At 60.0% G+C, this 13,312-nt stretch overlaps 2 protein-coding genes across 3 annotated transcripts in view; one reads left to right on the top strand and one right to left on the bottom strand.

Annotated features, from left to right (window-relative positions):
• The window catches only part of RNF215 (ring finger protein 215), an 11,705-nt gene extending 4,970 nt beyond the window's left edge, over positions 1–6,735 (top strand). Inside the window, exons 2-10 of the mRNA XM_007461192.1 lie at positions 3–150; positions 404–547; positions 1,031–1,102; positions 1,183–1,268; positions 1,690–1,846; positions 5,871–5,990; positions 6,068–6,211; positions 6,454–6,556; positions 6,646–6,735. Coding sequence (XP_007461254.1) covers positions 3–150; positions 404–547; positions 1,031–1,102; positions 1,183–1,268; positions 1,690–1,846; positions 5,871–5,990; positions 6,068–6,211; positions 6,454–6,556; positions 6,646–6,668 — 997 coding nt within the window. The 3' untranslated portion in view covers positions 6,669–6,735. The remainder of the gene's footprint in view (positions 1–2; positions 151–403; positions 548–1,030; positions 1,103–1,182; positions 1,269–1,689; positions 1,847–5,870; positions 5,991–6,067; positions 6,212–6,453; positions 6,557–6,645) is intronic.
• A 2,678-nt stretch (positions 6,736–9,413) lies between these two features.
• Positions 9,414–13,312, bottom strand: part of CCDC157 (coiled-coil domain containing 157) — a 14,202-nt gene continuing 10,303 nt past the window's right edge. Inside the window, exons 5-11 of one of the 2 annotated variants that reach the window (XR_457049.1) lie at positions 12,976–13,053; positions 12,432–12,622; positions 11,915–12,075; positions 11,587–11,703; positions 10,369–10,508; positions 9,829–9,917; positions 9,414–9,739 (exon numbers count right to left, since the gene is read on the bottom strand). Coding sequence is in view for 1 of the 2 variants with exons in the window: in XM_007461191.1 (XP_007461253.1) it covers positions 9,490–9,739; positions 9,829–9,917; positions 10,369–10,508; positions 11,587–11,755; positions 11,899–12,075; positions 12,432–12,622; positions 12,976–13,053 (1,094 nt within the window). In the remaining variant the exon portion in view is untranslated. Of the gene's footprint in view, positions 9,740–9,828; positions 9,918–10,368; positions 10,509–11,586; positions 11,756–11,898; positions 12,076–12,431; positions 12,623–12,975; positions 13,054–13,312 lie in introns of both variants that reach the window. The other variant, XM_007461191.1, reaches the window with a different exon arrangement.

Here is a 13,312-nt window from a genome sequence, read left to right as displayed (position 1 = left end):
AGCGAGCCCACTGCCAGGGCGGGGCGGGGCGGGGCCCGCGCCGTGCGGGTGGACGTGAGGCTGCCGCGGGAGGACGCTCTGTTGCTGGAGGGCGTCAGGATTGGCCCCGAGGCCGACCCGGCGCTCCCTCTGGGTGGCCGCCTGCTGCTGGTGAGCGCCGCTGAGCCATATGGCACCCGCCCCGCCGTAGACCCTGCACCCAGATCCAGCCTTCGGCCTGGACCAAGCCCTGTCAGCCCAGCGCCCCTTCCCCAGGCTGCCCAGGCCCCCAGCATTCCGGCTTCCAGAACCTGAGATCAAATGCTCTCCCCTCCAGACTCATTCCCAAACCCTGGCCTTGCATCGCTTGTGTGACCGATCCCCCTTCCTCCCCCTCCTCCTACCATGGCCTCTCGCCCCACAGATGGATATCGTGGATGCTGAGCAGGAGGTGCCCGTAGAAGCCTGGATTGCAGTGGCATACGTGGGCAAGGAGCAGGAGGCCCAGGTTCGCAGGGAGAGTCAGGACAGCGGCCCACAGGCCTATCCTAAGGCTCTGGTTCCGCAGGTGCAGGGGGTATATGTGGAAAGGGGGCTGGAGGAAGGGTTTTCAAGGCAACTGCTAGAGCCAGACTACCAGGTGGGCCCCTAAGGAGCTTCCAGAGAAGCCCTGGGCCTGGCTGGGGCAAGGGACCCCAGGGGTAGACTGGAGTCAGTGTGGTTGGCAGCAGGGAGGTGGGAGGAAGCCTGAGAGAGGCAGGAAGCTCGACCAGACTCTGAGAGTATCCAGTGGGGAGTTCCTGCTGGGGGTCGGTGGGCAAGCCTGCCCTGCTTGGACCAGGGAAGGCACAGTATTATTTGGGTCCCACAGAGCATCTGGGGGGAAGGTGAGAGGAGTAAGGGTTTTTGCCCTTGAGCTCAGGGAGCTTATAGCTGATCTGTATAGAGGAAACGCTAACGACAGAGCCAGGAGCTGAGAACAGCTATGACCACAGGTGGTGAGACAGGTGTGTGGGCAGGGTGTGTGCTAGCCTCTGCCTCTGTCCTGCAGATGCGGAGGGCGCTCTTCCTGGGAGCCTCTGCCTTGCTTCTCCTCATCTTGAACCACAACGTGGTCCGAGAGGTAAACCGGATCAGGCTTTCGGGGCACGTAGGCCGGGGAATGGGTGACCCGGCCTGGCTGACCTCCCTGTCCCCCTACAGCTGGACATATCCCAACTTCTGCTCAGGCCAGTGATCGTCCTCCATTATTCTTCCAATGTCACCAAGCTGTTGGAGGCACTGCTGCAGTGAGTTGGGGTTTGGGCTCAAAGGACTGGGCTTGGGTGCTAGGGTCCTTGGCTTTCTCGTGGGCATAGGGGTCCTGGGACCAGGGCCTTCCCTGTTAGTCTGAGACTGTAGCCTCCTAGTCTGAAAAACGGGTGAGGGGACTAGAAGGAGATGGTTCTATGGGCTCTGTAGGTGGAGGTGATTGGCTCCAGCAAGGAGGAAGCCAGATCCTGATTGACTCTTCCCTGTGCTTGAGGGCCTCCTTGGCCGGCTGTTATGAGAACTAGAAAAACCACTGACTGGGAAAGGCGTGGGGGCCAGAGCAGAAGGGCTGTGGGGTGATACTTGGGGGTATCCTTTTCCCACAAGACTGGGGTGAGTGGGTCTGGACCTCTCCTCCCAAGAGCCCTTCCATCTGGCTCCTTTGGCCTCCCCTCCCAGGAGGACCCAGGCCATGGCTGAGATCACCAGCGGAGAGTCCCTGTCGGCCAACATCGAGTGGAAGCTGACCCTGTGGACCACCTGTGGCCTCTCCAAGGACAGCTACGGAGGATGGCAGGACTTGGTGTGCCTGGGAGGCAGTCAGGCCCAGGAGCAGGTGAGTGCCTGGAGAGAGGAGGTGGGGGTGGGGGGACCACACACATGACTTGTCTCCAGTCCTGTGGCGTCTTCCTGCCCTGGTGGGGAGGACCACCCCTTGTACCTCCCAGGGCTGCTGTGAGGGTTCAGGGGCCGAGTGGGTGCTCTGTGTGGTGCCTGACCCGGGGTCATGCACAGTCAGCCTTAGCTGCTGCTGTTGTCATGTCCCTGTCCCTCTCAGAAGCCTTCTTTGACTCCCTATCACCTGCAGAATGAAGTTCAAACTCCTTACCTGGTTTTTACAGCTCTCCTTATCACTCACCCTGTTTTTTTCCCAGTCTTCTCCCTACACTCCAGCCACTCTGTACCATTTACCGGTCTCCACTCACGCCCCAGTCTCCTGCCACCGGGGCTTGTCTGTAGGCTTGGACATCCTCTTTCTCCAGCTCTGTATGTCCCAGTCCAGCCAGAGCCCTCACAACTCATCCTCCTGCCTTCTTTGGAAAGCCTCCCTCACATTGGGCCCCCAGCCCCCCTACTGCTTTTATTTTTATTTTTTTAAATTCTTTTTTAATTTTTAAAAGAAGTTTATTTATTTAACTTATTTATTTCTGGCTGCATTGGGTCTTCATTGCTGCGTGTGGGCTTTCTCTAGTTGCGGCGAGCTGGGGCTACTCTTCGTTGTGGTGCACAGGCTTCTCATTGTCGTGGCTTCTCTTGTTGTGGAGCATGGGCTCTAGGCATGCGGTTCAGTAGTTATGGTGCGCAGGCTCAGTAGTTGTGGCTCACAGGTTCTAGAGCACAGGCTCGATAGTTGTGGCACATGGGCTTAGCTGCTCCGCGGCATGTGTGATCTTCCCAGACCAGGGATTGAACCCGTGTCCCCTACATTGGCAGGTGGATTCTCAACCACTGTGCCACCAGGGAAGCCCCCTCATAGGCCTCTTAGGACAGCCCATCCTGTGTGACCGTTGGGGACTCTGACTTTGTCTCCCGAAGGCCAAGCTGTGTCTTATTTGTCTCTGGCTTTCCCAGTGCTTGGCCTAGAGAGGGTCAAAGGTATTGTGTCTGCAAGCATTTCTCAAATCCCCACTCTGCAGGGCAGGTTTTCCCTGCTCTCCTGACGCGCAGCCTCCAGCATGCCTCGGTGGATGGGGAGCCGTGCAAGGCAGCTTCAAGTCAGGCAGACTTGGAATGAGGCTCTGAAACCTTAGCTGAGTGATGTTAGGCTGTGTGTTTAACCTCTGGTCTCACGTTCCTCATTTGTGAACAGGTATAGCACACGGCCACAAGATTGTTGAGATCGTGTATGTAAATCTCACGGCAGGCACTGAGCAGATGGGTAGCTGCTCTGCTACGGTACCTTTATTGTTATGAGTGCTCGAATAAGTCAACAGTCACCAAAGGTGACTGTTCTGATATTCCAGGACACTTGGGGGTCCGTGAGAAGGGCTGTGGAGGGTACTAAAGGCCTTGGAAGCCCCGGGCTCTGCCGTTCAAGGCCTCAAAGATGGGCAGAGAAGAGGAACTTAACACGGAGGCAGCCCAGACAGCACAATTTCGCTTGAGCAGCGTGAACCGCAGTTCTGCAGAGGGAGCGGGGAGTGAGGCTGCAGGAGTGGAAGGAAGGGCTTTCTGGAAGAGGAGAGAGCCCGCCCTCTCTCCCCCTGGAGGGCAGCCCACATGGACTTCTGGGAGGGGCAGGCATTTGGTGAGGGGCTGTCAGATGAGAGACTGGGAGGAGGTGCCGGCAGAAAGCCTGGAGCTCAGAGAGGAGCAGGCTGGGAGCGTGCCCAAGAGGCCAGGAGGTGGGCACGTACTGTAGGTCAGGTCAGGCTGGCTGGTTGTGAGGGCAACGCTGAACAGCCTTGGCCTTGCTCCTGGCTGGGGTGGGCCAGTACAGGTGTTGGGAGCCCACGGTAGCTGAGGTGTCTGAAGGACAGCCAGGGCCAGCTCTCAGCCTCAGGGCCCAGTCACCACTCCTCCAGCCTCTGGGCATCCAGAGCTGTAGCCACCATGTATCAGAAAAGTCTGAGGACCATGTCCTACTGCTCTGATGGACAAGGCCCAACCCTGCCCTCCCTCCTTACCTGGGGGTCCCCAAGATGCACCAAGCCTGAGGAGATGGGGTCTCTGGCCTCCAGTAGAGCTCCAGGCCAGCCACACCCTCGGCCCACCCAGAACTCACTGGCCGCTCCAAAGCACAGAGCTCCAGGTTCTGCCCCAGAGAGCTTACAGTGTAAAGGTTGTGCGAGTCCTGCCACGTGTCAGCCTGGCTCAGCATGGCGGGGGGTATGAGGACAGGGCAGCTCCAGCCCTGGGCTCATGCGGCCCTATTAGGGGAGGAACTAGACCAGAGACACTGTCACCTGCTGGGGTGATTACTGAGCTGGTGAGGGGCATGGCCCTCCAGGCATGGTGAAGGCGCCTGAGCTCAGCCTAGGGCCTTCGGGAGAGCTTCCTGAGCAGGTGTCACCATCCCACCATGGACGAAAGGGGACGTGGACACAAGCCAGGGGGCGAGGGTGGGACAGAGTGTGAAGCTGGGGCTCACAGACCCCTCTTGGCAGTGGCCCCCAGAGTGCTTCCACCCTGAACCAAAGCAACATCTTGTGACCCTAACAGCACCCAACCTTGCCCATCAAATCATTTCTCAGCCCCTCTTCCACCACGTGTTGGCAGTTGAACTTCAGCATTGGCTGGGGAAGAACACGGTGGCGTAAAACTTTTAAATGAATGCATTTATTAGTTGTGACACGTCCGCAGGCCCGTGTGCTGGTGGGTCAGCGGCTGGGTTTTGCTTCCTCCGCTGTGTCACCTCCTGAGTCAGCTGTTGAGTGGTCACAGCCTGTCTGCCGCACTGGATATAGTGGCAGTTCAGTCTAGGTCAATGTGTCCCCCTGGGGGCCTCTCAAAGGCGAAGTGAGGTACCTCAGACGTGGTTCCCTCCCACCAGCGGGAGCTGGAGGACCGCTGAGGGCAGAGTGGGTATGAGGAGGGTGGCAGGGGAGGTGAGGGGGGAACATTTGCCTGGCAGGGTTGGTCAGGGAGAGCTTCCAGAGCAAGAGGTGTCCAAAGCCATAAGCCAAGGGAGGGAGCGTGGAAGAAGAGCATTAGTTCCCAAGACCTGGAACAGTGTGGAAAGGCAGAGACGTGGGAGGGGCAGGGAGCGTGGGATGGGGGAGGGGGAGGGCTGAGGTGAGGGGGGAACATTTGCCTGGCAGGGTTGGTCAGGGAGAGCTTCCAGAGCAAGAGGTGTCCAAAGCCATAAGCCAAGGGAGGGAGCGTGGAAGAAGAGCATTAGTTCCCAAGACCTGGAACAGTGTGGAAAGGCAGAGACGTGGGAGGGGCAGGGAGCGTGGGATGGGGGAGGGGGGAGGGCTGGAGATCAAGGGCCTTGAGGGCCCCCTGGTAGAAGAGTTTGGGTCTCCTCCTGAGGATGGGGAGTGCGGAGGAGGCGGGAGGGGAGCGTCAGAGGGAAGGGTCAAGTAGGGGTGCTGTGTAATCGGGCTTGCAGGTGAGATCCCTGTGACTGTGGGTGGGACCTGGGCGGGTGAGGCCTGAGCAGGGCACCTGAAGAGCCGCAGAGTGGGGAGGAGAGGAGGGGCGTGCGGGGCCTCTAGGGAGTGAGGAGACGGGGCCTAGGGACTAGCGCCCTCTCAGGCTGTGAATGCTCAGCCTGGATGGGCGTGGGTGGGTGGGTGATGGCAGCCAGGAAAGCAGACCAGGAGGAGTGCTGGGTAGGGTTGGGGGTCCTGGGTTGGGGAGTCTGTGAGGCTGCCAGTAGATGCTTCTGTGAGTGCACAAACACCAGGTTTGTTGCCCAGGATTGGCCTGGGCTGAGCACTGATGTAGGGTGGATCTGGGGCAGCCCCTGAGAGAGCACGGGGCGGGGGCGGGGGACAGCAGCTTCAGAAGAGGAAGCCTGGCGCCTCCGGGGTCATGGTGCCCTGGACCTCATCTGCCTGGTCCTTGGGGTGGATTTACTGGGTGAAGAGGATGGGGTGGCCCCAGTGCCCCTGACACCCTGCTCTTCTCCCCAGAAGCCCCTGCAACAGCTGTGGAACACCATCCTGCTGGTGGCCATGCTCCTGTGCACAGGCCTCGTGGTCCAAGCTCAGCGGCAGGCATCCCGGCAGAGCCAGCGGGAGCCCCGAGGCCAGGTGGGAGCCAGGCCTTGGGGGCCCTCGGGAGCCCTGGTGTCCCCAGCCCTCGGGAACTGTGTGCCGTTCCCCCACAGGTGGACCTGCTCAAGCGCCAGGTGGTGCAGAGGCTGGCGTCCCTCAAGACCCGGCGTTGCCGGCTGGGCCAGGCAGCACAGGGCCCCCTGGAGCCTGGTGCTGAGACCTGTGCCGTGTGTCTGGACTATTTCTGCAACAAGCAAGTTAGTGCCCTGGGCAGAGGCCAGCCTTCGGCTGACACGTGATGCCCCCCACCCTGCTCCCAAGAGACCTGAGAAGTACCCCAACCAGGCCTTCACCCAGCCCCACCAGAGCTATGGAAAGCAGCATGGGGGTGGGGCAGGTCACAGGGGTTTCAGTTCCCCAGCTCAGGTGTGGGCGTGGGGCCTGCTACCCGCACTGGAGGCCTATGCCTGTGGCCTGAGCCCTCTCCCCGACCCTGCAGTGGCTCCGGGTGCTGCCCTGTAAGCATGAGTTTCACCGAGACTGCGTGGACCCCTGGCTGATGCTCCAGCAGACCTGCCCGCTGTGCAAATTCAACGTCCTGGGTGAGCACCAAGGATGGGGGCCCTTGACCGTCTCCATCTGGTTCCCACCTGACACCTCCCTCCCTGATATTTTTTCTCCTCTCCTGCAGGGAACCGCTACTCAGATGATTAGCTGCCCCGGCTGGATCTCTGCATGTGGGGAAGGGACCCCTCACCTGCATCCTGGCCCTGGGCCCTGGGTGCCTGGAACAAGACGGCAGGGGGAACAGGACAGCAAACCCTATGGGTGGAAGGAGGGATAGGGGCCTCCCCTGCTGAGGGGCAAGGTGCCCACCACATCCACACTGGGATGGAGGGACCACAGTCCCCAGGCTGAGGATGCAGGGCCCAGACCCGGCAGGAAGAGAGGCTGCTTTGGGGCCTTTCTCTGCCATCCTGGGGTGTGCCTGCCCTCCGCTCAGACAGCTCCCAGGACTTTGGCCAGGGACCTGGGGAAGAGGGTGTGGGCAGTGCTGCTGTTCCCAGGGCTCTGGGAGCTTTCTGGCCTGCCTGTCAGGGCATCCCTGGGGGCTGAGGCTGCAGTGGCCAGGTTTTGTGCTTATTTATTGGGGGTGGGTTGGGAGAGGAGCTATCTGGCCTTGGGGGCACTCTAACCTGACCATATTCCATGACACATCTTGAAGGCTATGATGTTAAACCTAGCGGCCCTTCCATTGCCTGCTAACCCTCGGTCCTTGGGTACCGGCTGCTGCAGGTCCCATGGCGTGTCTGGGGCCTGGCTGGGACCAGGGGCCTTAGAAACTATCTAGTCCTGTGCTTCTCCCTGGGGTTACAGGTTGCTGACCAGGATACTTGAAGCCACAGGATAAATGTGGTACATCTTACAGGGGCATCCGTTTTTTTAGATTTGGGGTACGGGAGATTTAATATTAAACATGGATATATTTTAACATAAGATGTAAAATTTGTGTGGATGTTTTAAGATAAACAAGTTGCCCTGGAATCTACTGCCCATGGGAGGCGGATTCTAAAATGGCCCCCAAGATTCCCCCAGCCCTCATGGACACGCCTTATGTGATCGTGGCACTATGACGCTGATGGATTTTACTCCCATGATTAGGTTATGTTATATGGCACAGTTGACCTTAATATGGGAAAGCATCCAAGTGGGCCTGACCTAACCACGTGAGCCCATTAAAAGAGAGTTTTCTCCAGCTGGTGGAAGGAGAGGAATTCAGAAATTTGAACCATGGAGGGGATTCAATGCCTGAGAAATTCTCTGTTGCTGACTTGAAGATGGATGGGCCATGTGGCAAGAAGCTGGATGGCCTCTCAGAGCCCAGAGTAGCCCCGACAGCAGCCAGCAAGGAAATGGACACCAGTTCGACAGCTGCAAGAACCAGAATTCTGCCCACAATCAGAATGAGCCTGGATTCTGCCCCACACCCTTGCAAAAGAAAGGCAGATGCTTTATTTATTTTATTATTTTTTAATTTTGGCTGTGTTGGGTCTTTGTTGCTGTGTGCGGGCTTTCTGTAGTTGCGGCGAGCGGGGGCTACTCTTTGTTGTGGAGCATGGGCTCTAGGCATGTGGGCTTCAGTAGTTGTGGCTCTTGGGCTTCGGAGCACAGGCTCAGTAGTTGTGGCGCACGGGCTTAGTTGCTCCGCGGCATGTGGGATCTTCCCGGACCAGGGCTCGAGCCCGTGTCCTCTGCATTGGCAGGCGGATTCTTAACCAGTGCGCCACCAGGAAAGCCCCTGGCAGATGCTTTGATTTCAGCCTTGTAAGGCCCTGAGCAGAGAACCCACCCACACAGGGCCTGGACGTCTGACCTACAGACCTGTGAGCTACTGAATGGATGCAGAGAGGAGCCGGGCTGTGACAGGTCCTTCCTCTGCACTTGGGCCTGGGCCCCCTGCCTCAGGGAGCACACCTGAGGGCTGGCTCTCACCTGGGAGGGGCCCAGTCCAGACAGCCCAGGCTCCCTCAGCAAGCCCCCAGGCTCCACAGAAGCAAGAGTTGGGCAGCCCGTGGCCATGCTAGTCCAGCTACATACACAGCCCTTCTTGACTTTTCTCTGTAAACTGAGGTGCTCCTGACCAGGGAAAACTGTCATAGAAAGCCAAGAGCATCCCCCATCCCACCCCCACACCCAGAGCTCCTCAGCAAGGTCTTAGCGTCTGTCCCTCACAGGTGGGGTGGCTCAGGACAGGCTGGAGGCTTCGTGAGGAAAACTGGACTACTGCAGGCCTGGTGTGCCTGGCAGCATCAGTGCCCTGGCCCCAAGGGACAGGCCTGGGAAAGCCAGGGCTGGCTTGGGGTGTCCCGCTCTCTGGCTGGGTGAAGCCTTGCCCTGCCTTCAGTGGCCTCCTGGGGATCCAACCTCCTGGATTTAGAGAAACCCTTTCTGACTTGTGTTTCCTGAAGGTGAGGCGTTCCGCAGTGAAAGGGGGGCTGATTTCCTTGGATCCTTAATGTCCCCATCCCCAGGTTCACAGCTGGGTGGTCCCTGCCTGCCTTTGTGAGCCTGAGCCAGAACCCCGGCCTCTGACTCCTTCCTTGCCTCAGGTGTCCTCACTGGGCCCACCGTGGCGGCTGCTCTCCTTCCCCTGCGCATCCCCTACCCTGACCCTGCTCTATTGGTGGGGGTCACTGAGTCCATGTTACCCCTTAGTCTTTGCAGTGGGGATCAAAAGACTGCCTTTCACATCGCCCAGGTGCTAGAAGCTTCTTTCTGCCCTCAGTGTGTCCTCTTCCTCCACTGCCCCTGTCAGGAGGGAGGCAGGAAGCTCCCATTTACTGAGGGTGCACAGTGTGCCAGACCTCTGCTGGCCAATGACCCACATGGCTGGGGACTCAGGACAGGGAAGGAAGGACTCTTACCCTGCTGAGCCAGTGTGGTGAGGCCAAGGTCGCTGTGAGCAGATGGCCTGGGCTTTATTACATGGGGTGGGTTGCCAGCTTCCCGCCCTCCAGCCCCACCCCAATGCAGGCTATGTGGGCCGCTCCTGGGGCTGGTATGCAGGGCCGGCCTGGCCCCGGCTTGGTGACAGTCTCCTTCTCAGCCTGGCCAAGGCCCGGATGGGGTTCTGGGCACAGTTGGTCGAGTGGGTCACATCCTCTAGGGAGGACTTGCTGGGTTGACTGCAGGGCTGCCGAGGCGGGGAGGCCTGGGGCTGGCCCAGCAGGGTCCTGCCCGCACTGGCCGTCCTGCTGCCAGGTGAGTGCTGCCTACCCAGGGGCCTGAGGGAGGACCAGATGGCAAGATCCCCTGTGAGCGAGGGGAACCACCCCACCCCCACGTGCCCTGCCTCTGACAAAGCCTCACTCACCCTGGAGATGCTCTCTGGGCCTGGGCTGGGGGCGCTGCTCTGTGGATTCCCTTGCTGGGAGGGGCCCAGAGCTGGTCCTGTGGGATCAGCTGCAAAGAAAACCAAGCTCAGAAAGGCCCAGGATCCCCTCTGCAGCGAACAGAGAGGGTGTCATAGGGGAGGTGGGAGGGCCTGAACCTGTCACCACGGCCCCTTCCTCTGAGGGGCAGGGTTTGGAAAGCCTTCCAGGGCCTGTCATTAGCCGTGGTAAGGGTGGGAAGGTTTGCTTTCTCACAAGGCTCCTGGTGCACTTGAAATAAAGGTTCAAAGGGCTAGAGGGAGGATTTGGAGCTAGAAGGCATGGTAACATCCTCATGCCTTCCTGAATCGTGGCAGATGGTTCACAAAAGCACAGCCTAAAGCCACCTGAGAGCCCCATGTGCAATGAGCTGGGCTGACGGCAGATTCCCTGGGGGAAGCTGAAGACCTCTGCTGGGTTGGGGGCCTCTTCCAAGTCCCCAAAGGCTGGCCCCTTTCAGGTGGGGGGGCCATGCTGCCCACCTTGAGGCCCCCCTGCTGGGCCACCTCCCGGATCTTAGACAGCATGGATCGCAGCCGCCCGTTCTCCTCCTGTAGGACCCGGATACGGATGTCGTTGGCCTGCACCTGCTTCTCCATGTCGTCCGTGACATTGCCAGAGCCTGTGGAGACCCACTGTCTGGCACCCCACCCCATCAGGTCTGCCTCTTGTGCCCAACGAGACAGGACCTCAGAGGGCAGACACGCCAGCCGGTACGTGCCTAGGGTCCCCTGCCACCCCTGCAGGTGGGCAGGGTCAGCATACTGGACCTCCCACCTCTTTTTTTTTTTCTCCTGAGGCCTTGTTCTCCCCCTCCCCCTGCACTCCCTACGCCCCTGCCTGCTGGGAGGTGACCAAAGCCTTGCAGAATTTGAGCTGAGGGGGACCTGGAGCTCACCAAAAATTTAGCACATAGGTAAGAAAGCGAAGCTCTTCCAAGGCCACCTGCTTTTGGAGGGCCCGGGAGACAGTGACTCATCCAAAGCCACAGCCGGCTCTTGGATATGAGTCTTAGGAATTCAGCAAGGATGTTCTTCCCCACTCCTGGGGGGACAGATGCTCCCCCTTACTCTGAACCCAGGCAAGGTGCTGCCTGCTCTGGTTATCAGTTTCCTGGTTTGTCACAAGCGGCTGCTACCTGCCTCACGGGGCGGTTGACAGGGTAACACAAGGGCCCAGCACTCACAAGTGATGACTTATCATGAGAAGCTAGATTGCAGTGGATCATCCCAACAGCTCTACATGGGGATTCACCCCAGAGCTTCAGGGGACTGGAGGGGTTGGGACAAGAACCCAGGTCGCTGGGCAGTCAGTCTTCCACTGAGATGGGTCCCTAGCACTCCCATGGACACTGGACAGTTGGGGCTGTGCCACTGGAGCTGGCCCCATGGTGTAGTTTGGGGAGATGCCAGGACAGGGGACATGGAAGCTGAGCAAGGACTGGCCTGTGACGTGGTAAAGAGCACAGGCTACACAGGTAGCCAGACCTGGGTCTGGATTTGGCTGTGTGACCCTGAGCAGTCAGCTCCCCACTGGGCCTCTGTGTTCCCATCCACACAGAGGAGTGGGTAACACGCAGAGCACCTGTGTGTTGTGGGGGCTCTGCCACCCTTGCCGTGGACCTGTGTCCTGCCCTGATGAGCCCTCAGCTGCCTGCTCCCAGCCCCGGCGTGCCCTCTGCACCAACCCCGGGCCCCTACTTTGGATCTGGGCTTCCACAGGCCTGTGCAGGTCCGGAAAGGCCACCAGCAGCCTCTCCCGCTCCCTCAACTCCACGAGCTCGCGTTCTCGCTCCGAGATGGTCAGCTGCAGATCCACTGTTGCCTGCTCCAGGCCTTGCTTCTCTCGCTGCAGGCTCTGCAGCAGCTCCTAGGGCAGGGGAGGCTCAGGCTCCCAGCCCTTTGGGGACACCCCATCACCTCCACTCCCCAGGCACGGGGCAGGCCCGCAGTTGCTTAGCTGGCTGGAGATTCCTCCAGAGAAAGGGAAGTACCGCCCCTGCCCCCTCACACCTGCTGGGCCTGGAGCTGGCACCGCCCCTGCTCCCTCTCGCTCTGCACGTGCTGCAGCTGCTTCTCCGCGTGGACCCGCTGGGCCTCGGCCTCAGCCAAACTGCCCCTCAGCTCCTCACGCTCCTGGTCCAGGGTGTCCAGCTGCTGTAGCAGGGCTCGCTGTTTGGCCTGCAGCGACTGAGCCGGGATGGGCAGGAGGGAGGCCATGAGGCCCATGGGGCCAGGCCCAGCCACACAGGACAAAGGAGGCAGCTGTATCCAAGCCCACCCCCTTGTGCTACATCTGTCTGTGCACACGCGTGCAGTAGAAGGGGTGGAGGGAAGAAGGGAGCAGACCCCAACCCTGGCAAGGCCAGGACCCCCAAGCTTGGAGATCCCACCCCCCCTGGAAAGCAGACCTCGCCCCCACTTCTTTCCAGTCACAGTCGCCACTCAGGAACTCTTCTCCTTAGGTCTCCAGTATCTCCCCCCAGTCAGTGGAGCCCTTTCTCTCCCTGCAGCCTTCGTTGCAGGAGACCAGGCGCTGACCTCACCTCCTGGTGGCGGACCATGCTATCGACACGGGCCTTCTCCTTGTCCAGCTCTGTGCTGGCCCAGCGGATCTGCTGGCTGGCTCCGTCCAGCCGCCCTGCCAGCAGCTGCACCTGCTCTTCCAGCTGCTGCACCTGCCTCTCAGCCTCCGCCCTGTGCTCAGCCTCCTCTTGCAGCTCCTGGGCCTTCGTCTCTGCAGGATTGAGCGGGCGGGGGAGGGGGTAGAGCGGGGGAGCCCTGGGGAGTTCCTGCACTGCCTCTGACCCAGGACAAGACCTGGGAAGCGGGGGGGTGGTCACAGCACATGTCTGGGCCTCAGTGTCCTCAGCCACAAAATGGGGCTCTGAACCCTGCCTGAGGTAGGTTCTGAAAACAGAAGGTACTGTCTTGGTGGGAGGTGGCATCACCCAACAGTGTGGCCTGTCAGACCCAGCTTCCTCTGTGGTTCCCTTTAGCTTTGCCCCAGAAGCCCAGGAGACAGAGGGTGCTGGTTCAGCCACCAAGCACATGGCACACGGTACAGCGCTCCATGGCAGGGCTCCTCACCCACGGCCCACGTGGACTCCCGCTGCTGCTTCAGCTCCCCCTCCAGGGTGGACACCTTTGTCTTGAGGTCACTTGTTTCTATGGCAGCCAAGAGAGAAGCCCTTCAGAGGCTCCCTTGGGCCTGGCTGGCAGCCTCAACACCCAGTGCACCCCACAGCATGGTGGCAGCCCTGGCTGGGGTGGAGGAGTGCCTGGGCTTGTGGGAGGAGTTCTGGAGAGGTGCCAGGAGGCCTGGGTCCCTGTCCACTCTGCTTCCTGTTGGCTGGCTGACTCTCTGGGCTTCAGTGTCCTCCATGGGGGTGACTTGCCCAACTCCCTCAGGCCTCACAACTTCAGC

Source organism: Lipotes vexillifer, unplaced genomic scaffold (assembly GCF_000442215.2).
Source record: "Lipotes vexillifer unplaced genomic scaffold, Lipotes_vexillifer_v1.1 scaffold691, whole genome shotgun sequence".
Classification (NCBI taxonomy): Eukaryota; Metazoa; Chordata; class Mammalia; order Artiodactyla; family Lipotidae; genus Lipotes; species Lipotes vexillifer.
This window is presented reverse-complemented; position numbering and strand designations above follow the sequence as displayed.